Source organism: Alosa alosa, chromosome 10 (assembly GCF_017589495.1).
Source record: "Alosa alosa isolate M-15738 ecotype Scorff River chromosome 10, AALO_Geno_1.1, whole genome shotgun sequence".
In the NCBI taxonomy this organism is placed as follows: domain Eukaryota; kingdom Metazoa; phylum Chordata; class Actinopteri; order Clupeiformes; family Clupeidae; genus Alosa; species Alosa alosa.
In genome coordinates, this window is record NC_063198.1 from 17,705,226 (window position 1) to 17,731,361 (window position 26,136).

General features: G+C 44.3%; 1 protein-coding gene across 4 annotated transcripts in view; it reads right to left on the reverse strand.

Annotated features, from left to right (window-relative positions):
• Positions 1-23,666: 23,666 nt before the first annotated feature.
• pax7a (paired box 7a) overlaps positions 23,667-26,136 on the reverse strand; it is a 64,127-nt gene continuing 61,657 nt past the window's right edge. For all 4 annotated transcript variants that reach the window (XM_048255275.1, XM_048255274.1, XM_048255273.1 and 1 more), the window contains exon 9: positions 23,667-26,136. This exon is cut by the window's right edge and continues 46 nt beyond it. In XM_048255275.1, the coding sequence (XP_048111232.1) occupies positions 26,067-26,136 (70 nt within the window). In that variant the 3' untranslated portion in view covers positions 23,667-26,066.

A 26,136-nucleotide genomic window follows, 5' to 3' on the forward strand; every position in this document is an offset into this window, starting at 1 on the left:
TGGAATGGCTGATAAATAGGACGACAGGATGATGATGGATATCACAGAGTTGCTTTATTGATAGTTTTCGAAACTGAGGTAGCTTTGTGAAATAGCTTCACCAAGCAATGCACATTGCTTTGAAGATCAGCATAGTCTGAAGGGATCTTTTTCACAAAAATTATTTTTTTTTTTTATCAAACTTTTGAATTGTTTTAATGGTGCCCTTTCACTCCCACTTGTTGAGCTTTCTTCTTTTTCTGTTGTTCTCAGAACAGGGAGATGTTGAATGTTACCCTCTGGTTATCATGTCATTACTTAGATGGAACAGATTGAGATTACGCTAAAAACACTGGTAGGTCACTGCAGCTGTTAAAACATTCAAACTTTTGTCTTATCTCAGCAGAAGAGGCTTCTCTGATTTTATTGAGGCCAGTGTCAGCAATATTTCTCTGAAATATTTAAGCTGGCTGGATTTGTGTTCTGATAGCTATCACCAAAAAACTGAAGATGCTATAAGACCCCTCTGGACCTGCCGCAATTCTGTCATCAGTAAGTAGAATTTTAGAAAGATATCTCTGTTAATATATTACTTTATTATTATCCATTAAAAAATATTAGTGGAAGTTGGGTGTTGTTAGTTTGACAACACATAAATTATCTTTTAAAATCCTCTACTGAAAAGTTGTTTGGTCGCTCTTTGACTGCTTCACATTGTCTTCACTGCTTTCAAGAGGTACAAAGAACCTTGGCTTGCAAAAGGTTCTTTCTTGGCATTTAGAGGTTCTATCTTGACCTATCGGAGAGTGGGTGCGCACATCCAAAGCAAAGTTGTCTGCAGGTGCCAGACAATAGTGTCAGACAGTGGAAGAAGTCTGCCTGACGAAGATCCAGGGTGATCGAAACGTTGCTATGTTTTTAAAATAAAAAAGTTTATATTTTTGAAGCAATTGCAGTGTGCAGACCACACTTCTTCCTCTATCTTGACCTATCTCAACTCTTTTTAAGAACCCATGAAAGAGGCCTTCTCTGTGAGTGTGAGACTCCAATAAAACGTGGCATATATGGAGGGCACTCAGGTAGCCCCTGGGCCCCGGGGCCTCGGACGGTGGATGAGAGGGGCCCGCTTAGCTCCTGTGTTTTTTATTAGGACAGATCCAGCCCTAAGCTCCATGACGGTGCCTCAGTCTTTCTCCCAGACAGAGGCCTTTTCCCTCCCTCCCTCTCGACGCTCCCAAGCTACCCTGCCCATCCCTCCCCAACCCCACAGCGAGCCCATATGAAAACATGCAGCGCCGAAAACCCGCATGCTATTCATTCCGTGGCTCCTCCTCCTTCTTCTTCCTCGGCCAACTTCAGCATTGCCCCTGTCAAAATATGGAATTCGTGCAGGAATTCTGGAATTCCGCAATTTCCTTTATCAAGCGCGATGAGGGTATTTTTCCCCCTCTGGATAAACCAATAGTCATTACCACTGAAAACAAGCAAGGCACCCACAGCAGAAGAACAGGAGGACAGGACAGATATGCTGGCCTAAGCTCGCAGTCTCAGTAATGTAGAAATGTGCGTGTGTGTGTGTGTGTGTGTGTGTGTGTGTGTGTGTGTGTGTGTGTGTGTGTGTGTGTGTGTAAATGTACGCAAGTGTGTGCAAGGGACTTTTGGTATGTGGGTATATGCAATACACTCAAACATATATATGACTACTATGTATGTGTGTGTTTGTGGGTATGAATGTGTTTGCATGTCTGCATAGAGTACTTGTGTGGGTCCCTCTGTGTATGTGTCTCTCAGGTGCTTATGTGTGTGTGCAGGTGTGTGTGTGTGTGTGTGTGTGTGTGTATGTGTAGTGCTAACGTGTGTGGCCCTATCAAGAGCTCATAAAGCAGGTCGATGGCATTCCAGCTTAGTGAAGAACACCCACCCACTGACGCCCTCTTCCTCTGACATCACCTCCTGCTCGCCCACTGAACAGTCCGCCCCCTCTCCCAGCTGCTTACAGCTCCATGACATCATTTCCTCTCCCAGCTGGGGTGGTTTGGCACCACTGACACACTCATTCACCCACACCCACACCAGAAATGCCAAAATGGTGTCACCCTCTACCACATCATCCGAGACAGACAGGGGAGGTTAACCTCTCAAACGAGTCTGGCCCAGGTCTGGCTCAGATCCAGCACAGATCCACTGTTTGAGCAGCAGTGGTCTATCTGGATGACCACACAATAATACCATGTGGGTGTCGCCTGCTCCTCTTCATGCAGCTGGGGCCACCTGGCCCAGTCTCCCCCTCAACCTCTGTCCCACACATGTGGTGTGTTGTGGGAAAAGCCAGGGGGGTGGCACAGGGAACAGAGCAGACGCTGGGGTGAGGGAAAGACAGGGGATCCAGCTGTGGGCTGGCAGTGTCTGTGGACTGGGAAAAGCTACCTCAAAGCATCTATGTTTCAAACACCTCTATCATTTACTGTGGCTGGCTCTTAATCAGATCAGAGGGGGAGAGGACACAGTAGGCAAACCAGTGCCAGATCAGGGCCAGAACTGATCAGAGTCAGCCTGTGTCCGACACGGGGGCCGCACATGTATAGAACCAGGTCTTGATGGGGCCCCTATGTCTGCACGCACCAGAGGAGGGCAGGCAGGGGGCATCAGAGGTCAGTGCATCAGAAGGCATTGCAGTGGAGAATCTATACACTGCATCTCTGTGCCTTACACATAGCAGTCTAGCTTAATGCAAAGAATTTAAACCTATGGCCGTAAGCATGGCTGCTGTGTTCTCCCTGCCCCTCCCCAAGCCTTTTATGCCAGTGTGATGCTAGCGCTGACGGGGTTGGCAGGGCACTGGGGCTCACATGTAAAAGTTTGCCAATCACCTGAAGTTGGTTAACTGGCCCCGGCTAGCGTTCCGCAGCGTTCCAGGGGATCGTGCCAAACCAGCCTAACAGCCATGCATTTTCATTCTCCCGTCTTGCGAGGCCACTAAAATGAGACTTTATGTTTCATACACGCCGCATCGCGGCTCCCTCCAATAATCCTGCAAATGAAATCGATTCCCCCTCTCCTTCTCTCCAATTCTGATCCCAGCTGGGTTTCCCATATGGGCCGTAATGAGGCGGCCCGGCCCCACGCTTTCTCCCTCATATAAGGCCCGGTAATTCTGGGCACACCAGAACATCCAATCCCTTTGTAATTACTGCCATGCAAACAGGGGACCTCTGCCAACCAGCTGAATATATATTTGATTGATGCTGTTTTTTTTTTTCACTCTCTCTCTCTCTCTTTTCTTTCCCTGTGGACCTAATGGTGATGGTGAAATTGATGTTAGAATTTAGATGATGCAGTTGACTACATGGATATTGACGGCAAATACAGTGGCTTGATGCACAAAACAAATTGCATCTCAAATAAAGCATTATGCTAAAACTGACAACAGAAAAACCACAAGCTCACTGAGACAGATGGGAGAGAATGCAGACTTAGTGAAACAATAATACATTTCTATTCCACTACAGTTTCCCAATGAATTTATTTTATAACTGAATATCTTAAGTAGAAGTGATTACCGGTAAGTAACACATAGAATATTTTCAATGTGGCTAAATTAAATGGCACGATTGCTTTCTCCATTTCAATATTATTTGTCTAAGTAAAAAAAACTATTTATTAGCTAAATCGGTGGACTGACTCTCACCCTGCTGGCTATCCAGTGGCTATTCTCCTCGGCATTCCCTCTTCTGCCTTTGAAGGAAATAAGAAGATGAATGAAACAGGGGATATTCTGCTCTTTCCTTTACACTCTTAAATCCCACCTCATTCATTTTCCATTTTTCACAGGTAGTGGTGGGCCACCACTGTGATCATCTCTCTCTCTCTCTCTCTCATCTGGATTTGTGTACATTTACTGTATATTTGGGGGAAAGTCCAAACACTTAAATGTGGAAATAACTTATATGTATTATGAAAGGGTGTCATGAAAATGAGATTTTGGCCATTCATTTGAAAAAAGAAAGCAGTGTATTTTTGGACTACATTATCCTATCCTGACTCAGAATCAAAAAGCGAATTTGAATGCTTTAAATTGTGCTAATATTATGCTACAGAAATTTAGAAATGTTTATTACATAACCAATTTGTGAGTCTACTGTATGTGTTTGTGTGTCTTTGTCTGTGTGTATGTGTGTGCACAAGTGAGTAAACTTGTAACAGTTTGTACTGTATGTGTTTGCTGTATGCTATGTAGTTTGTGTTTTTGTCTGCATGTGTGTGCGTGTGTGTATGCGTGTGTGTGTGTTTCTCAGTCTGTGTGCCCTGTGTTCAGACGTGGTAGAATAGGTGTGTGCTTGCAACAGGTCTCAGCTGTGTTCCCTGCCTGGCTGGCCTGCTGATTTTGATGCTACCCCAAAGATGTGCTAGTCCACTCTTTGCAGTGCAGTCTGTTGGTGTAAAAAATCCACCCAGCCTGCACTGGGCCAGTATCCGCATTCTCAGGAAAAAATCAATTATCAACCCCCTCCTTCAGCATTACACAGCCCATTTTCAGCACACTGGGCTAATTTAAACCTCAGCAGAGAGATCCACTCTGATGCAATTTCCCACGTTGTCCGCCATGTTGCTACAGTATAGTGCACACCCACCCACCCACCCACACACACACACACACACACACACACACACACACACACACACACAGAGCAATGCTAATGTACTTGCTAACAATGCTAATAATGGGTTTGCTAACATCTCTCTTCTATGCATTTCCCTGATGCCTGTGGCATGCAAAAGGGCCAGCATGCTTAAATTCACATCCAGGGGCCTCAAGGTGATCATTTCAGATCCCTACCCTCCACCGCTGCCCTCCACAGCCCTTGGTTGCCTGCACTGCTAACGGCTTACAGCTTGACAGGCGCTAATAAAAACTGATTACCAGGAGCCATCGGCTAATTTAGCCCTAATCAGGACAAAGGGAGAGGCTGCGCTTAACAGCTGTGAAATGGCAGCCGTCGTTCGGAAATGAGCACTCAGGGAAAAGGCTGGGGACGAGGGGTTAAGGCTGACACCGAAGCCGTCATTACCCCGTGCCTTTGTTGCCGGGGCTCTCCCAGGGCTTAGGCACCGGTAACTCAATAGGAACTGATTTTCCTGGGGGCCTTTTGTGCGGCAGAGCCGGCAGGGAATCTGCGGAAGAGCCGGAGGAGAATAGAGCGAGGGATCGGGTTTGCGTGTAGCGGCTGTGTCGAAGTGCTTGTCGTCTAGGTGAGAAGCTGACAGTAACAGGTTTAAGCCCCTTGCGTTTATCTCCTGAGAGTGGGGGGATGGCGGGGGGGATTTGACTCTGACGCTAACGTTGATGAGGACCAGGGGAGGTGGGAGGTGCCATGAGAATGGGGGTGGGGGTTGAGTGTCAGGTCGGCCTGGTAGGATATTACTGACAGGTTGAATGGGCTGCGAAAGCCAGGCTTTGATTAAGGCAGTGAAAGAGATACAGTTGACGTATGGTCAAATGCTGAAGTGAGTGTCTCACATTGAGTACTCTGAAGGGAAGGGACACACACTGAACGAAGCTCGAAACTTTCAGGCCATCTGCCTCTAAATGTCAAGGACTGGAAAGAGCAACATGCAACATAAATACGTGAGATAAGTGTCCTCTGGGATGATATCAGGTAATTTTACTGTACCTGGTCAGATGTTCTAAAGGTCTCTCTCATTCTCTACTTTATTTAGCATTTAAGAAAGCATTTACATCCATGTAATAAAGCATTTATACATTTAGCAGCGTTTATACCCCACTTGTGAGATAACATAGATTAATGAATACATTTCACAAGCCTGTGAGCTGAACCTTTCACCTTCAGGCCCACAGCAGCTGAGCCAAAGGAACGTCAGAGTGATACACCCATACTGGTGACTTAGATTATGTATCCTCCAAAGTCCAGGGGCATTAACATGTTTTCTTTTTTTTACAGTGGCAGTCGGCACTAAATAAAAGCCATTATACAACGTCTGGCTGAAGGGGCTAAATGGCTTTATTGGTCCCCTGGGGAATCCCCCTGTTCGCTTGGGACAGTGAGGAAGGCGGGAATGTTGTCATCTCATAAAGCCAGCTGCGCTACAAAAAACAATGCAAGGAGGATTTTCACATTCTCCTAATTATCTCTTTATTATACTGACTGGCCAAGGAGAGGAAGCAAGGGCAACTGTGCCATGGGCTAATGGGAGAAGCAGAGTGATTGAGGGAGAACAAGTGAGGGAGAAAGTGAAACAAGAGCAAGACATCAAAAGAGAGAGAAAGAGAGAGAGAGAGAGAGAGAGAGAGAGAAAGAGGTATCAAGAGGGAGAGGGTGGCAGAGACACAGATAGTGTCACAAGACAAAGAGAGAGAGAGAGAAAGAGAGAGAGAGAGAGAATCCGAAATTCCTTGGGGTCCTAAAAAGATGTCCCGAACAATGCCAGCGAGGATGCAGCACGAGGGGCGGGAGGGGCAAAGTCTTCCCTGGCTGGCATCAGTCCGGGGCAGGCTGGGCGACTATTACCTTTTATTACCGGGATAATTAGCGACCCGCTGCGCAACACTGTGCCAGGCTGGCAGGAGCTGCGAGGAGCTTTTCGAAGTCACATGCCCTTGCAGGGAGAGAGAAAGAGAGAGAGGGAGAGAGACAGAGAGAAAGAGAGAGAGCGAGAGAGAGAGAGAGGTGGACATGGGGCCAGAAATCACCACATTAGGAGTGGGCGCCGGGCTGGGGTAATAATATGACAAACAAGGCAGAACATTCTGTTTGGCGTCATATGAATTAATCAGCCCAAACGGGGGCAGACATGTTGGGCAAACAGACGCTTGATTCAGTTCTGGAGGGGGAAGCCCGTTGGGGGCCCGTGATTCAATTAGCGGCCTCTTAAAGACGCAAGCAACATAGCTGGCTAGGGTGAGGTGGCGGTGGATGTGTGTGTGTGTGTGTGTTTGTGTGTGTGTGTGTGTGTGTATACATGTATATATTATGTAGAAGGCTAGTGTTGCCTTTCTGTCAACTTCTGTTGTGTGTTTGGGTTTCTGCAGTGTGTGTGTGTGTGTGTGTGTGTGTGTGTGTGTGTGTGTGTGTGTGTGTGTGTGTGAAATGTTTGTAGAGGATTATGAGGATGAGTGTGTGTCTCTGTTTGTGTTTGTGTTTCTCTCTCTGTCTGTCTGTGTGTGTGTGTGTGTGTGGCTCTCTGGTGCTGAAGTGTTAATTGCTTCATTACCAATGAGACGAGCAGCGGCCCCTGTCTGACTATGGCTGCTGTCAACACTGGATACAAAACCTGTCTCTCTCAGTGATGGCGTTTGGTGTTTAATAACACAGTCTTCAAACAGAGAGAGAGAGAGAAGGAGAGAGAGAGAGAGAGAGAGAGAGAGAAAGAGAGAGAGAGAGAGAGAGAGAGAGAGAGAGAGAGAGAGAGAGAGAAAAGAACAGAATCGTTGCTGCTGTGGCTTTCATAGATTTGATTTGGAAGGTCTAATATTCCGGGCTAACTTTTCGTAGCGAACGTGTTTATTGCTGCGAATTTCATAGAGAGAGCATCTAATTGACAGCAGAGATCTTTAACTAGCCTGTAATCCACCACAGAATGGCATTTTCCAGAGAACTCGAATTAGAGCTGCATCCTGTGGTCTTCCACTGGTGGCTAATATTATGAGGATGTGGCTCTGTTTAAAATGTTTCATTTGATGTCATTTTCAAACTGGAATGGAATGAGACATAACTGAAATAGTATAAAGGGGTATAAAGTGTGAATACTCAAACCAATATGACAGACAGAATGCACAAGCAACTGCACTAGCCTCTTTCTTTAAATAGTTTATTGCTTTGGTTTGCAATTCAATTCGCTGTTGAGAATTTTTCTACTGACCAAAAGACCACTGACTGACTTGATCTGGCCCTGATCGGCATCTGATCTGGATCTGGGATATTTGTATCAGGTCAAGGTCAGATCAACTCCAGTCAGATGGGATATAGTTGGTTACCACCCAACATGCCAGAGCATGAGGCTATATCCATCTTATTTTAATCTACAGCCCCATCCCAGAGTCTATCTGTGTAATGATAAGAACATGAAAATATTTTTAGACAGCTCTAAATACCTGCTTAAGTTGGCAAAGTTATGAGAGACCGTGATGATAAAATCGTAATGTGTGTTCAGAAATGGCTGTGTATATTTGAGCTAGAAGGCTAGCCGTCAATGCAAAGGCAGGCTAAATGTTTTCTTTAATACCCTTGGGGATAGCGCTAGCTTTAAGACTCAGTGACCCTCAGAGACATACAATGACTGAATCATGCTTGGTTATGCAGGGAGCAGTTAACAGCTAATAGTCAGCATCCTCCCAACATGGGGTAAATTTATTCTTTGACCCTAATTATTTCTGTTTCATTCACCATTAGGCCCCATTTGAAGTAATTCATGGCGCATTGTCTCTTTGTGAACAAAAAGACCAGAAGCAAGCGTTTTCCTCCTGCTGTTTCATGAAAAGGCAAATATTTTCAGGACCCATATGCATTACACACACACACACACACACACACACACACACACACACACACACACACAATACAAACACGGACACGCACACACACACACACACACACACACACACACACACACACACACACACACACACACAAAACATAAAACAGAAACTCTGACTAAAACAAATCTTTTTTTTTATCTCAGAGCTACTCAGTCTTTCTCACTCATACTGTACTATCATGTCCTTCTCATTGATTACATTAAAAGAAGTAGACAGTGAAATCCATGCTCAAAATCCCCATACAATATAAACTTTTCACTTGTGATCCATCCAGTGCTGGTGCACCCTCCCTTGTCCAGTGGCTTCTCTAACAAATCCTTCCTCAGTGAAAGATGAGCCTGCCATCTGCTAATTATCCCTGGATCATTTAAATACTGAATAATGTAACGTTTCCATACATTGACAGGGAGAGAGAAAGAGAGAGAGAGAGAGAGAAAGAGAGAGAGAAGAGAGAGTTGTAATTGCTCTGGGCAGCTCTCTCAGTTCCTGCGCGGTACATCGGTGGGGGGACACACAGACGGCTCCTTCAGCGTGGTGTGAAGCGCCAGCTTTCTTGAACCGGCGCGCTAAGCCGCTAAAGCCCAGTTTCCATGGCAGCCTCACAGCAGCGCTCGTCAGCGCAGAGAGGTGTTGTTTTTGTAAGTGAAATCTGAGAACAAGTCTACTGTATTAATGAGATAATTACAGCGCCATACATACTGGCTGCTGTTTAAAACACTGGATAATGACGCCCATTTACATAAGTTAATTACAGGAATCTGGCGAGCTAATGCTGCGATTTATTAATGCTCTTTTTTTTTGCTTTCACTCTCTCTCTCTCTTCCCAGTGAACTTGAGAAATGAAGAAAAAGAAAGAAACACAAAGAAACACATATGCATGCATACACACACACTCTCTCTTTCTCTCTCTCTCTCTCTCTCTCTCTCTCTCTCACACGCACACACACACACACACACACAAAACACACACACACACAAATGTGAAATAAATAAACCTTTACACCTCACATCACATTATGGCTGGATAAATGTGATGATGTGTAAAATGCCTTTTCAAAAAGAATGAAATATCTTTGTTTGCGTGCCAATGTGTTTGTGCAGGCCTGATCTGCTCTGTCTCATGGGCAGTCTATCACCTGTCAGTAATCTCCCTGATAAGAGCCAGTACGCTGGAATGTACCCCTCTCTTCTGCCTGCTATAGATGGGTCAAGGGCACCAGGGGTGGGCATCTGTACGTCCCCTCAACCTTTCGGTGGAGTCGGGGGGTAGGGTGGTGGTTTTCGGTGGGTAGGTGGGTGGGTGGATGGATGGATGGATGGGTGGGGGGTTGATACCTCCCACAGGGTCTCCTGCTGTGCATGCTGGCAGCGAATCTGAGCAGGGAAGAAAGACAATTCTCTCCTCCCCCGCTAAGTTGGAGCGAGAAGAGCTGGGGGAAAAAAAGAAGTTCAATTTTCAGCTAATATGGAGGTCGCGACAGCGGGCGCAGAGGGCCTGGTAGGACATAATGGCTGCGGAATTGTAAATATTGGTTTTAGACAGGCCCAAATGGAGGGCGTGCGTGGGGAAATTTCCATTGAGCGCGCTCAGTGGTGCCACTGGGGGGTCTGGGGGGGAGCGAGGGTGTGGCGTGGTGGAATAGATTTTCCATTCTGGTGTGTCACATTAGATTTTCGGAGGTGCTGGGTGGCAGGTACATGTCATTAGTAACACTTTAGTGCAGTAATGAAGCTTTTATTTATCCGCCGCTCTACTCATGAATGCATAAGGAGCAGCCAGGCCAGGGACCCCCCAGAGAGAAAGAGAGTGAGAGAGGGAGGGAGGGGGGGAGAGAAGAGTTTGAGGGAGGTAGAGAAAAAGAGTGAGCAAAGGAAAAGAACAGAGGGAGAGATGGAAAGGAAAAAGAGGAAAGAGAGGAGAGGGAAAGAGATGGTGGCAGAAGGTGGAAGAAAGAGAGAGGTGGAGAAAGGGGAGAGAGAGAGAGAGAGAGAGAGAGAGACAGAGACAGAGAGACAGAGCGAGAAGGGGGGCAGCTGAATCCCAGAGAGGCCATTTGCCATTTAACAACCTAGTGAGGGAGTTAAAGAGAGCAGGGACCAGGGATGCTCACCACCAGGAACACACACACACACACACACACACACACACACTCATGCACACACACACACACACACACACACACACACACACACACACACACACACACACACTCCCCCTCACCAGCTCAAACCCCAAAGGGGCCGTACTGACAGTGTATTTACACACTCACTCAACCCCCCTGCAACCCCCTCTGCCCACCCCACACCCACCAGGCTGTATTCCCAAACCTGATGGTGGGTTAAGAGACCCATCACTCACAGCAGGGGCCCCCTCAGGGCACAACCAGCACCTCCACAGCACGGCTCCACGGCAACCAGCAGTACTGGCATCACTCTCTCTGCCCAATCAGTGGCCTATTAAAACACTCATGTCAGTAGCACTGACTGCCAGATGGAATACTGTAGATAAACTTTGTGTAGGTACCGCAAATGTATTAGTATTAAGGCATTTCAAAGAAACACAACATATAGTACTTTGAGCATAGTTATGAGATGATGCAATAGCTTAAATAAGAGGATGATAAGACAAAATGTGAAGGGAAAGGTTATAGCATTTTGTTTAGGTAGATAAGGCTTCTGTATGCTGTGTAAAGATTTTTATTCTTAATAAACATTGCTCAGTGATGATTTTTACCCACAAAACCTTTATATATATATATATATATATATATATATATATATATATATATATATATATGTGGCACCACAAAATATGACTTGTATTATAAAACATGTATTCAAAAATTCATGAGAAAAGAAAAAAACACTTTTCTTTAATAGTGATGGCTAAAAGCCCTGCGCTAGGCTAAAGCGTGTGTGACATTGAGTTGCCACACTCCCAGTTCCCCATGTAATTTCCTTGATGCGGTGCATTTCCCTCCTGACGCGAGAGGATGCCGCATCCTCCATCCTCACCCCCCCCCCCACCCCAACCGTAAAAGGCACTCGGGTCAGTCCACCAATCCTAATGGGCGTTGGGTCAGGGCATGGACCCTAGAGTCAAAGGCGAACAGTATGATGGTAATCTCAAAATGTTGAGATGAGTTTGTGTGTGTGTGTGTGTGTGTCAGAGGTGGAAAAAGTATGAAAATATTATACTCAAGTAAGTATCAATACCTTGATGAAATATTACTCAAGTACAAGTTAAAATACCGATCTGAAAATGTACTCAAGTAAAAGTAAAAAGTAGTTAATTTAAAATGTACTTTAAGTAAAAGTTACTTAGTTACTTTTTTTTTTTTTTTTTGGGTGGGGGGGGGGGGGGGGGTACCAGAACAACCAGTTTTACCAAAGACTTTCTAATGAGGAGATACAGCACTCAAAAACATCCTCCATAGTAATGCATGGGGTTAGTTTGTAACGCCAATATGGCAGTTTTCTACACATCATATGTCTACACATATCACAACCATTCCGCTGCAAAACGTCGACATGTGAATACATTGAGCCAATCATGTGGTGTGTTGTAAAATACATTGAGCCAATGATGTGGTGTGCTGTGAAGACATCGTGCCAATCATCTGTTGTGATCTCGCTGCTGGAGCAAGATTGGTGTCGTGAAGCCTTACGCACACGCATTTCTGCTGAAATAGATGCCTGATAAGTGCCCAAAAAGTGTTGCAATATGGCCACCGAGTGGAGGTACTTGCCTGAAAAGGACGTTGAGAAATGGAGATCTATGTGAAAAATCACCGGAGTTCTCCTTTAAGTTTGAGCAGTAGTTGGTTTTCAAAGTTAGTTGCACTCATCCTTGGGTCGCTTTGCAGTGAACAGTAATCCAGCACAACTGAAAAGCCCCTCACAGGCAGCTGAGGCAGGCAGGCCAATATTGAGTTGCAGAGAGTTTTTTTTATATTTAGAAACGAGCAGAAGGTTCAGCAGATTAAAGGGCGTCGTACTGGGGAGAAAGTGGGAAGTATAGGGTCCCAATGGAGGAGAGGGCCCGTGAAAAGTGGAATACAGGGGGTACAACATTTTCACCAGGCATTAGTAATAACTCAGGTAATCCACACATAAAAAATCCAAACAACTCCATAAGTAGAGTCATGTAATGAAGTGGAATAACACAGGGGAAAAGTATTGAACACGCTAAGAAAAAAAAAGCACTAAGGCAAGGAAAGGGAAGGAACGAGCTGGAATCTGTATAGAGAGTAGTTATCCTTTCTATCTGTGCAAATTAATATAAGCTTGGTTAGTAGCCTACAAGAAACATCTCATGATGGATAAAAGCAAAAAGCTCTCCCAAGACCTTTGCAACCTTATTGTTGCAAAACATATCAATGAAACTGGTTACAGATGCATTTCAAAACATCAGAATCTTCCAGTAAGCAGCATGGGAGCCATTATCTGCAAGTAGAAGAAACATCACTGCATCATCAACCGGCCATGCACAGGATCTCCTCGTATATTTCTGACCAGGGAGTCAGAAGGATAGTCAATTCAAGAGCCAAGGACCACTCGGAGAAAAAGCTCCAGAAAGACTTGAAGGCAGCCAATTCAATTAAATAGTTCTGGAAGTAACTAAAGATCAGGATTCACAAGAGGGACCCCAGGAATCTGTTTAGAACAATGGGCCAAAATCAGACCTGATAAGTTTTGTCATACAGGAAATGTCTTGAAGCTGTCTTTACAAACAAAAGGCTTTTCCACAAAGTATTGAAGAAATGTCAGTAGGCACGTTCAATACTTTTTTTTCCTGTGTCATTCCACTTTAATACACAAAACTCTTATGTTTGGATTTTTTTTATATGTGTGTTAATATAATGTGTGGTGAAAATTTCGAATAGACTCACTGGAAGTTTAGGCTAATTACTGAAAAAAAAAAAGCGTTCAATACTTATTTCCACCATATATTTATTTTACCTGAATATTTGAACTTCCAAATTAAATGTCAAAAATGAATGTCAGACGAAATTTAAAGTTTGACTGACTGGATTTTGTATACAAAACTGTGTAAGGTCACTCTCACTCTCCCTTGCTAAAGAGCTAAATGGTTTAGTCCTACTGCCGCGATTCATAAGGTAGTCTATCTTCTGTTTATTTAGTTGAGCATCGCTAGTAGTGGACCGCTAATTGTTTTGCTGCTGGTGCAATGTCTTTCTCCAAGAAAGCCAAGTCAGGTTACTAAAAACAAAGGCCAAAACAGGAAAAAGAGAGACATCAAAATCAGGGGAAACAACTGCTAATAAACTTTCTTTCCAAAGAAAGGTGAGCACAAACGTCAAAACCACGAAATCCCATGGTGTTTGCTTAAATATCTCCGCAATCATTAGTGCTAAAACGAACTGAGACAACCGATTGGAATAGCGGAAAATACACTTTCATAGGTTAGGCTAATCTGATGCATTTCGTGATCCAGTCTCCATCACTTTCAGAAAGACTGCATGGCGCCAGCTTGATTCATGTCCTGTTGTAGGCTACATGCTGATCATTATCACTAGGCTAGTGGTTTAGGGCGCGATTTTTTCTCTCTCCCTTTCCGTTTTCGTTAGTCTTAACTTTTTTTTTTACTCAAGTAACGGATGGGATTTTTGATGTAGCGAAGTACAATACTTCACTCAAAATGTAATCACGTAAAATTTAAAATACCGATTTTATAAACTACTTAAAAAATACAAAATACACAGAAAAACTACTCAATACAGTAACGTGAGTAAATGTATTTCGTTACTTTCCACCTCTGGTGTGTGTGTACGTGTGTGTGTGTGTGTTTGTGTGTGTGTGTGTGTGTGTGTGTGTGTGTGTGTGTGTGTGCATGTCTGTGCACATTCATGCATATGTTTGTATGTGTGTGTGTGTGTGTGTGTGTGAGTGAGTTTGAGAGAGTGATTGTGAGCATGAGTGCTTTGTGTGTAGAGGGCATCTGTGACAGGCTAAACTGGGCCTCTCTCTAGGGTGTCCAGGCTGGGCTGAGGGACCTGTGTTCGGGACACTGTGCTCCTGATCGGCCTGGTGGAGACACAGACCCCGGCGTCAGTGGAGGTGAAGGGCATCGGGGCCCTGCAGGCTCTCTGGGTACCTCCCCAGTGAGAGGGGATCTGAGGGTTATGTCCTCTCTCTCTCTCTCTCTTTCTCTCTCTGTGTGTGTGCATTTACCAGTGGGAATATATGGGAATGTTCATGTGCAGAATATGTGTGTTCTTATGTCCTGATGTGTGTATGTTTGTGTGCATATGTATCAGTGAGAAGTGTATTTCTCTCTTGCCTGTTTATCAGTGTCATCAGTGTGTGCATGTACGTGGGTCACTGACTCTATTTCTAATCTATGTGGGTGCCAGCTGCTGTGTGGGGACTTTTTTCCTAATCTGTATGTGTAAGTGTGTGTGTGTGTGTGTGTGTGTGTGTGTGTGTGTGTGTGTGTGTGTGTGTGTGTGTGTGTGTGTGTCTGTGTGTGTTTGTGTGTGTGTGCGTGTGTATGTGTACATGTGTATATGTTTGTGTGTGTGTGTGTGTGTGTGTGTGTGTGTGTGTGTGTGTGTGTGTGTGTGTGTGTGTGTGTGCGGGAGTGCGTGTGTGTGTGTGTGTGGGAGCAGTGGAGCAAGGCCAGACGTGGAGTAGCAGCAGCAGCAGCGGTCGTCAGCATGATCAGGGCGGCTGCTGCCCCCACCCCTCACCCCTTCGCCCTCTTCATTTCCCTTTCATCTTGGGTGTGAAATCGCCGGCCGTCTGCTGCTGACCCCCAGCATTAAGGGGTCACCTATTGAAATCTGATGTGAGCCTGTCGGCGGAGGTAAAGCCAGTGGTGTTGATGGTGGGGGTAGGGGTCGGAGTCTGGTGGTGGTGGTGGTGGTGGTGGTGGGGGGGTTGTCTGTACACGGCAGCCATCACTGTCAACACAGCAACAAACACAGAATAGGACAGGAAGGTCACCAGGGTCACATGTGCTACCAGCCACAGGTACGTACATACACATGGACCTCAGTTCATCTACCATATCTAAAAACATACCACAACATAACTACTTCTTATGATAATACTAGAGCATAATGATATTAGAATAAAGTCAATTTGTCTTTAAAACGGAATCGTTTGGAAATATTTGTCTTAGGGCAATTCCATGGAATGCAACTGTTTCATGTGCACGGGTGAAAAATAATCATTTTGAAGGATATGTCTTTAAATGAGCTGTGACGTGCTGTTTTCTTGCACCTAAGGGAGCTTCAGCAGGTGACAGAATGTTAAGAGAGAGTGCACACAGTTCAACATTCACATTACAACAGAGATAAATGAAATTGAAAAGAGTAAACCCAAAGCAAAATGTAAGAATTAAGTAAAGTAATGAAGTCATAAACTTATTTTCCCTGAACTAAAAAGACCCCTACAGTATCTCCGTAATATATTCAGATAATAATTAAGTGAGATTACATTACCGTATTGTTTAGATAAATGAAATGCACACAAACAACAAGCCAGCCTTAAACTATGCAATAAAATGGCACAGGACAGCCCAAACAAACTTCTTCTCAAAAATACAGAATCCTGACTAAAACTAAAACTTCTGTTTGGTTATCTGTGAAATTGATGTGAAACAATCATAAAGAGTGTGAAATAGACTGTATATTTACTCAATTCAAATATCAGTCTCTCTATCACTCTGTCTCACACACAGACACACACACACACACACACACACACACAGAAAGAGGGAGACATACACAGACACTCACATACTCATTCACATACACACACACACACTCATGCACACACACACACACACACACTCATGCACACACACACACACACACACACACACACACACACACACACACACACTCACACACACACACACACACAACAAACATGCAAACACAAACACACACATTCAAAAAACCTCGGTCAGAAGAACAAACGAGTGTTTTGTTGTTTGTGGCCAGCGGTGGCAGTTTCCCATCGGTCAGCCTTTTTTTTATCTCTCCTGTTGAAGGGGTTTTCATCTCTGAATGAATTTCACTCTTTTTTTTCTCTCCACTCCCCCCAGAAGGTGAGATCTGAAGCCCTCTCAGAAGGCAGAGTGGCATGTTTAAAAGTGGCGGACAAAATACAAACTATTTGAAAATGTATTTCATGGTAATTATGTCAAGTTTCATGGCCTGAGTGGAGCACTGAGGCGCTGCCTGGATGCCTTCATTTGTATAGAAATTGTAATCATTTGTTCATTTCAAGGTGAAAATTGCATTTTTTAATTTAAATTGTATCCTGCGTGATAGGCTATTATCTAGAAAAATTGTCTCTGTGTATTAGAGTCTATGCCCAGGCGTCACGCCTGTTAAAGGCCACTTATAGTCAGAGAGGGCTTGTGTGCTTCTCCTAACAAAACCGTGCTTGCTCCCTTGCTTCTTCACCCAACGCCAGCCTAGCCTCCCGCTCATTTCCATTTTAGCTATTAATATTAATTAGTCTGCGTGCAGAGAGCAGATTTTATATGTAAATCAAAATGGGCTTCAGAGCGATTCTTATCTTGTCCCTGATCTCTCAGATTTGCAACTTCACTGGCCGCTCCTCTTCACTTCTCCTCCTTTCTCTTATCTACTGAGGAGTGTGTGTGTGTGTGTGTGTGTGTGTGTGTGTGTGTGTGTGTGTGTGTGTGTGTGTGTGTGTGTGCAGGCTTCTTCATGCCTGTGTTTGTGTGTTTAGGGATGGGGTTTGAACAAAACAGGAATGCAAATGTGGATGCTACTCCCTATCATATCCTAACATTATAAACTTAAGTTCATAGTTCTCATCTTATAGAAAAGTTGGGGGGGGGGGGGGGTGACGATAAACCAATCGAGTTTAGTTAGGTGAAGTGCCACTGAGTAGATTAAGTAGTACAAGTCAACAGTAGAAATTAGTAGTAGACATGATGTGGGTTTAGTATACTGTAGTTGGGTAACTTTTGCAGAGTAGAATAGAACAGCATAGGCTATAGTATAGTACAGATGAACAGGACTGGCAGTCTAGTACTACATTAAAAGTGTAAATGAGAAATAGCAAAGATAGCAGAAGCACAGCCAAATAGAGCTGTTGTTCTTTGTTGAGCTTGTTCTATGTATTTTTTTTTTTTTTTTTTTTTAAAGCACTTTGGGCCAACTTCTGTTTGTTTTAAAAGTGTGATAGAAACAAAGTGACTTGACATGACTAGAGCAGAGTAAAGTAAAGCAGTTCTTTAGTGGTGTAGTCACTATCGCTGCAGAATGTTGCAATGTGGGATCGAGTCAAACAGAGTCCGAGGGGTAGAGTTGACAGATGAATCACTGTGTAGAGGAGTGTGGAGTGGAAGCTAAGTGTGTAAGGCCCTGCAGTGACGAGTCCTAGGGGCTTCCATGAATACCATATCTTAAGTAAATTCCTTAAAATGTGTTGCCAAGAATTACTTTGCATATGATTACAGCAACAAAAAAGAAAGAAAATATGTTCTTTTCACATGAAAAAAGAGACCTAAAAACCTGTCACCCATTTCACACATATGAGTGTATGAGTGTGGTGTGTATACAGTGTGTGTGTGTGTATGTGTGTGTGTGTGTGTAATAAGACAGGCTCAGCTCAGGTACATAATGTATCCAGGAATAATTATGGGATTTGTGGAATTAGGGGGCTCCCTAAGCGCTTCCCTCTCTGACAGGCGTGAGTGTGTGTCGTGGCACACTCTCCATAAGACACATAAGCCCGCTGAAGGAGGACCTGTCCCCCAACCTGCCTTCATCCCTCATCGCCATTCAGCTCAGAGCCCTCCTCTCCTGTCCTCGCCATAACATCCAGCGCTCTTCTTAAAGTGAGGAAAATAAATAAGGAAACAAAATAAACAAATGCCATCATTTGCTTTTTCGTTTTTTTTTTCTTCCACTCCCTCTTTTCCTTTCTAAATATTCAATTATGCGTGTTCATTGCCAATGCTAAATTATTCTTTTGCCTGTCCATCAAGCGATGTTCCACCTCTCCAGACGGCATCCGCAGCCTGGCTATGCTTCCCTCAGGCCTGTGGTGCTGAGGTGGGAGAGGTGTTGGAGGAGGAAGTGTGTGGTGTGTCTCTTCTCTTCCTGCTTTGACTGAGTGACTGACTGCTCTCCCTAGTTAAGGTCCACCATCTTCATTCTCCATGCCTGTCTACCCCTGGCTTTTCAAGTCCACACAAAACCACCCCACACACACATAGTCCACAAACGCGCGTGTGCACGCTGCACACACACACACACACACACTCTCTAACTCTCTCTCTCTCTCTCTCTCTGTAACACCTATTTTCCATTACAGGCCTGCACTGTTTGCTGAATGAGACAAATCACTCAGGTCTCAGTGGCTCAGAGGAAACAGAGCATGAGAGAGAGAAAAAGAGAGAGAGAGGTATGGTGTGGAGACAGGAAGAGAGAGAGAGAAGATAGAGAGGTGAGGAGAGGAGGTGCACAGATCCAAAGGAAAGAGAGAGAGAAGAAGGACAACTCCATCACAGCAAAAGTGATTGAAAGAGAGAGGGAGGGAGGGAGAGAGGGGGTAGGATGATAGGATAGCAGTCCTCCCACTGTCAGGGCTGAGCCCTTTTTATTTCCATCCCTCTGATCTGAGCAAACCCCATTAGCACTAGCGACATCTGCGCTAGCACATCTCTGCCTGACCCAGCAGTCAGGAGGCCTGCCGTTAAGCCAGCAAATCAGTCGCACCTTGGATGGCCATACGTGTGTGTGTGTGTGTGTGTGTGTGTGTGTGTGTGCACGTGTGAGAGACTGTGGCTGTAGCTGTTTATGTATATGAGGCTGGGGCATATATATACATAGCACCCTGCCATTTTTTATCGGAACCCTTCCAGAGAGGCGAGCTGAATTGGCTCTTGAGGTCTGTGTTTATCCTCTTTCTCCTGAAGTCAATCAATTACAGGATCAAAGCGGCAGAGGGCGGGGATGTTACCAAGCCTCTCGTCTCCAGTCACTACAGTCAGGGGACGGGGAGATGGGGCTGGGGACAGGCCTGCAAGGTTGGCCGGTCCGCTGGGGAACGAGGTGACGAGAGACAGGGTGCCGGGACTTGAGGAGACACGTCAGACGAGAGTGGACAACCATAACACACGCTTGGGTTTAAGACGGCCAACCAGAACACCCACAGGATTAAAGGAGTGCTCGGATGTAACACACAACGCCAGTGGTGGTGTTTAGAGTCATTGTGTTACAGACGGGAAAACAGACACAAACACACAAACACACATACGCACACACACATACACATATGGACACATTCATATGTATGTGCACAAACACAAAAGCAGGAAGACACATAGAGTTCACGATTACCCATGGCCAGGATTGTAAAGGAACTGACTGTCGAGGACTTACTCACTGCCTTAACATCTTTTCACTGTAATATAGCTTTAAATGAGATTTGTGTGCCACTTCAGAAACCCTCCTTGGCTTCATACTAACCTCTGAACTTTAACAACTTAAAAGAGCTATATGTTGTAACAAATGTGTTGCAATCAATCATAAATAAAGTGACCCTCATATGTCATCAGAGATTAAGGACATGTTAAATTGAAATACAGGTTTCTCTGACAACAATGCTATCGCCAGTATATTCACGATTTAAAAATGTATTTCCGTGACAAGCTTCCTACTGTTGTTTAAAAATCTGGCTATAATGAATAATCATTTTAATGTTAACATTGAAAATATTGGGATGCACTACCTATTCCAGCCCTGTGGATAGGTGTACCCTGAAAATCAATGAATTTCAATACATTGCAAATACAATTAATACAGGACAATGTATTGTGCATGGTATGGCGGAAGGTGGGACATATCTCAATGCATGTTAAGTCAGATCTAGAGGGTACAGGCAAAGTCCTTTTAGGCAAGTCCTCCACTCGACGACCATATTTTAATGCACTTTGGGCACTTATCGGGCATCTATTTCGGCCAGAACTGCGCGTGCGCAAGGCTTCACCACACCAACCTCACTCAAGCGGCAAGATGGGTTTAGAATATTTAATCAGTTTTCCCTACAGATCCAGATTCTCTGCAGATTCCAGATTCTTTCCACCCTCCAGATATGATAACATTAACTGACATGTCTCACTTTCTCCATACCATGCACAATACATAGTCCTGTATTATACAGTACATAGGTGAACCAAGTGAACAGCTGATACATTTTGACCGGTGTCATTTAAGGAAAACAGACTGGCCCATGGCCAAGGGAACGCTCTCCAACATTTTGAATTTGGACCACAGTATATGTTAGGTGTCATTGTTACATACAGTTCTTTTAGGCTCTTTAGGGCAACTCTAATGGAAAAATAAGATGGTGCTCATTTGAAACACCGCGCCATTATAGACAATGCCATCATGAGTATTCTCTGTACATCAGCAGCTGGGATGAGTGACCTCATAGTCAATCATCCCTCAAAAAACGTAACATATCCAAATATACAACATGACACTAAATAACTGGTAGCCTCCAAGATGCTGTTTGCATTAACATTTTGGTTTGGCCATTTATTCTTACCTATATGTCATCTAATTTTGTCTAATCCTATCCATTTCTTATTTCTATCCCTACTTTGAGAATCTTGAGATCATAGGAGAACCAGCAGTGAGGGGTTAGGTGCCTTGCTCAAGGGCACTTCAACCGGCAACCCTATATCATCTGTTTTCTCCTCATCTATTCTGAATATTCTGCTGTTTGTTCTATTTGTCCTATTCTACTGGGATGCTCATATCTCAACAGACAGAATGAACTGTACAAGCCCCCCTTGAAGGGCTTGTGTCTGTGATTGAAAGATTATGCATGAACACTAGAGGTTTTTTTTTTTTGAGCACACACCCTGGGTGAACAGCTAGAGGGACCTGTGGATAATTTCACTGGATTCAATAAAATGCATCATGGATTACTACATCTTTTAGAATGAGCCCACACTTCAGGCTACTGTCATCACCTGTTCCTATTCCTATCAGTGTCACTTAGTAACAGGACGGTGAGATGGTGACCCTCATGACTGCACATTAGCGTGTATGTATTTTGGATGTGTGTGTGTGTGTTCTAGTATGTGTATATGACTGGTTGTGTGTCTGAGGAATATGTGTGTATGTGAATACCTATGTTCATTGTAATAATCATAGTCCATGCCTGTCTGTCTATGTATGGTGAAGTAGATGAAGTTTAGATGAGTATCTGCCTGTATTGAGTATTTGCATGCATGTGGTATGTATATAATACTTGTGGGTGTACATCATCAACTTGTGTGCATCAGTGTGTACACACCATTGTATCTGTGTTCAGTGCGTGCAGTGTGTGTGTATGTATAGCGCAGCACGGAGGTCTGCACTGGCCTGCAGAGACCGTAATCTCTCCCAGACATCAGACCACAGCCATGGGCCCAGGCCAAAGCAGACACACATTAGTGGGAACGGGGGATTTCAGCGCTGAACCCAGGTTGAATGAATGACTTCCTACAGCTGCGTGCAATGGTGTTCTTCTGCTCTCATGCCACACTCACTCTTACATACACACACACACACACACACATTATAGTCTCTCTCTCCTTCTCACCATCAAACACACACTTACACACACAGTCTAATTTCCTCTGTATTGCACTTATCATCTACTACACATTTTGTATACTGAATCAGTGGTGCAAATATGTGTACAAGCTATCGGTCAATATGAGTCTACATCCATCACCCCAACACACACACACACATTAAATGTGCTTAACAGCAGCATCCACATAATATACATCCTTATAATTCAACAAGAAGTGCTTGCACACCAGGATTCCTCAAAGATTTCTCCACATAAAGCCAGCTGGTCTAGTCCCGTTTTGATACTCCCTCTGTGCAGGACTATCCACCGATAAAGCTCACGCTACGTTGTTGAAATTGAATAAATTCTAAGTGTTATAGGGAGGTATTGCATCTTATTAAGGCCGCACACAATCGTGGGGAGATTTACATGGGAAGCAAATTACTGGGATTAAGGGGAGATTTGCCTCCCTTTAAGATGTTTATGTGCAGGATCTCTCCCACCCTCCACAGAATGACATCGCCTTACATCAGAATGAAAAGAACAACATGCTCGGTGAGATAGGGCTCCCAGGGCTATAGAGCTGACGTTCCGAGCCGGATCTGGGGCTGGTTTGGCCCTGATCCGGCTCAGAGTAAGTGTGATAGTATTATCAGGGAGAGGTGGAGAGAAAACAGAAAGAGGAGAGAGAAAGATAGAATGAGGGAAAGGGATGGGTTACATAGAATGAGTGTGAGAGAGAGAGAGAGAGAGAGAGAGAGAGAGAGAGAGAGAGAGAGAGAGAGAGAGAGAGAGGTGAGGAGACAGGGGAAGTGGTAAGACATGTAAAGTAGGAGAGGTGAAAGAAAGCAAAATACTTTTGGTGTGTGTTTCTGTGTCTGTGTGTGATGGAGAGAAGCACACAAAGAGCAGTGACTGCAGTTTTCTGTTTAAGAGCTTTAATTGATAACAGTTACGCCAGTGTTACAGCAAAGACACCAACAGGCTGAAGGTAGTAAATACCAAATACAATCCCACTAATCTAGCACTGCATACGGCAGAATAAATTATACCATGGTAACATACACACATGCTCAACGCAAATGGAATAAAGCAAAAACACAGTGGCGTGAAAAACAACAACAAAAAACAAATAAAAGAGCTTGTAAGCAATTTTGGGTGGGGGTAGGGCTCAGTTGGGGTAGGGGTGTAGGGGGGCTGGGGGCAAGGGTAGGGTGGGGTGGGAGGGTGTCATTTGCTTTTCGATATCCAAAACATAGATAAACACAGGTGTTAAGACAGGAATGTTATACACTAGAAGCATTTTTTAAATTCATTTCCTTCCATTTTTTTTACTCAGTTCTTCCTCTTTTTTTTATCAAATGTACACAGAGAGGCCAAGCACAGCACGGTGAGTGTGTGATTGTGTACGAGTGTGTGTGTGTGTGTGTGTGTGTGTGTGTGTGTGTGTGTGTGTGTGTGTAAGAAGGTTGAGGTCTGACATCGGTACTGCAGTTCCTCTGAGGTTTGAGTGTTCCTTGGAGTCTGTGGTCCGGATGCTGGGGGTTGTTGCTCAACACACACCAGCACATCACGTTGTGTCCATCCACACTATCTGAGCATCTCAGTCTGTTTGGTCCCCGGTCTGTGCATCACAAGTGCTGAGTGACTGAGGGATCTGAGATTCTTTGAGGTGTGGAATGGTATGTGGAAGTCTATGGTCCACTCTTGGCAATCCTACTGGTGGGAATGTATCCCCAAACAGAAGTCCGAAATAGACGTCCAAAGTACGTCCAGTCACTTAGACAGTCCAGTCTCTGTTCAAGACACGGCAGACTGGCAATGACATGGGAGGCTTGGTAGCCTGTAAAAAGACTTGGTTTCTGGTAAAAGAGCGTTTTGTCAATTGAGGGGATAAATGACAATTAGGATCATTTTGGCGATAGTAGCCTTTATCAGAATGTTTTGCATTGGGAGCAAAGACAACACATTATAGTTTCAGTAGAAAATGTACAAATGAACCATAACAAACACAAAAATGAAAAACAACAACGGAGTAAAAAAGAAAGTTAACACACAAAAAAAACATTGTAAGACATACACAAATCCCTTGCTTCATCTATCACTGAACAGCTTTGTTTTAGTATAAAACATACTCTTTATAAACATACAGTACACAATCTGCTTTCTCTACTGTACAATGGCATTTCGAAGCGACTAAATAAGATTGTGCCAAATGTGTCAAACTAGGAGCACTACTCAAAATGTTGAAAATTCCACTACCCTTTAAAAAAAAGTGTTGTTTTTGTACAACTCTGTGAATGCATACGAGTTCTGGAATCAGAGATTTTTGGGGGCACCTGTGTTTTCATTCATCAGAAAGAGAGAGAATGTTAAAGAGGAAGAAAGAAGGGGTGGCTGAACGAGTGAAAGAAAGAGGTACAAAAGTCTTGGCCTCTATGCCCTTTCCTTGTTTGGAGGATTATATGATTTGTCAAAGTGCATGTGAATGCCACAGCTTGGGACCCTAATCTTGTTTTGGGCTGTGTCTGTGTGTGTGTGTGTGTGTGTGTGTGTGTGTGTGTGTGTGTGTGAGAGAGAGCGTGAAAATAAAGAAAGAAAATTCGTCTGATTTTACAAGAATCTGTGGAATGTTCTAGAGCTCCTGATTCATCAGAGGGCCACATGTTTGCTGCAGAGCAGGCGTGCTCAAAGGAGGAGAGCAGGCAGTCCACTACTCATTGCACGGGTCAAAGTTTAGTATGCATCACAGAGTGTTGACTTAACTCTGCTCTCCCACTTCAAACAGAAGCTGGGCCTGGACAGAGGGGATAGGCAAGTCCGATTAGCATGAGGTCCTCCTTCACAATGCTCATATAAAAAACGGAGATAAATGTTTAAATCTTTCTCTTGTTTTGCTTTTTGCTGGGGAGGTAGGATGCCGCCCCCATGGATTTCATTTTTAGATGTGGGGGTGGGGAGGACAGGGGCATTTGGTGGAGGGATGAAATCTACTGGCTGCTCAGAGTGTGGTTAATTCCCAGCAGAATACATTGAGCCAGACTTCCCACAGAGTGGCCAAGTTCCTCTGGAATGTCAAGTGAAATATTAAAGTCGGGAAGGTCAAATCACTCACGAACATTAGAGCCCAGAGAATGGCAAGCAAGACAAAAAAGGGGGGAGGTGTTGGGGTGTTTAATATCTCTCTTTCTCTCTCTCTCTCAATAATCTCTCTGTTCCTCAGCCATTGGCTAGCATCACATTGACGTCTACCAAAAAATAACAAAGAAGGAATGCTACAACTGGAATAGAAAACAATAGAGTTACAACAATCATAATCATAATTACAACAACTATAATTATTATTATAATAACAATATACATTAAAAAATGGAATCATTTCTCCATTTTTAGGACATTGAATTCATAGAGAACTATAAACAGCAAAGTGGAAAAAAATAATTGCAAAATGGCTCTGCATGGAGGGACGCATGGATGGCGCTTTAAATGTTGGCCAAAAGCAAAAGTCACTGAGTTCTGGGGGTCTCTTGAAGGCCAGCAGGTCATCTGCTGAGCCAGGCTGATGTTGGGAGGGGTTGTCGAGCTGCCTCCTAGTGGCTAATGCTGGAACAACACACTCTTCTCCCAAGCCTCTGAGTGCCAAACCAGTGACCATAATGTCAATTCAGCCCTCCCACAACAGTGAGCATTATGTGCTGGTATGTGTTAATGTCTGTGCTTCTGTATGGATGTTTGTGTGCAATTGTGTGTCGAGGTGACAGTCTGTGTGTGTGTGTGTGTGTGTGTGTGTTTGTGTGAGGGAAGGCATGTACCTATCTATGTGTGTTATCTGTTCATCATTATGAATGTGTGTACTGTATGCGTGCATGTGTGTGTGTGTGTGTGTGTAAACATCACTGTGTGTGTGTGAGGCTGCTGGTAATGCCTTGAGTGGTTGTGGCGGTCCTCAATAGGCCTGTCCTGTCTCCACCTGTAGTAGGCCCAGCACGGCGGAGTGGTCCCCCAGTTTCATGCGT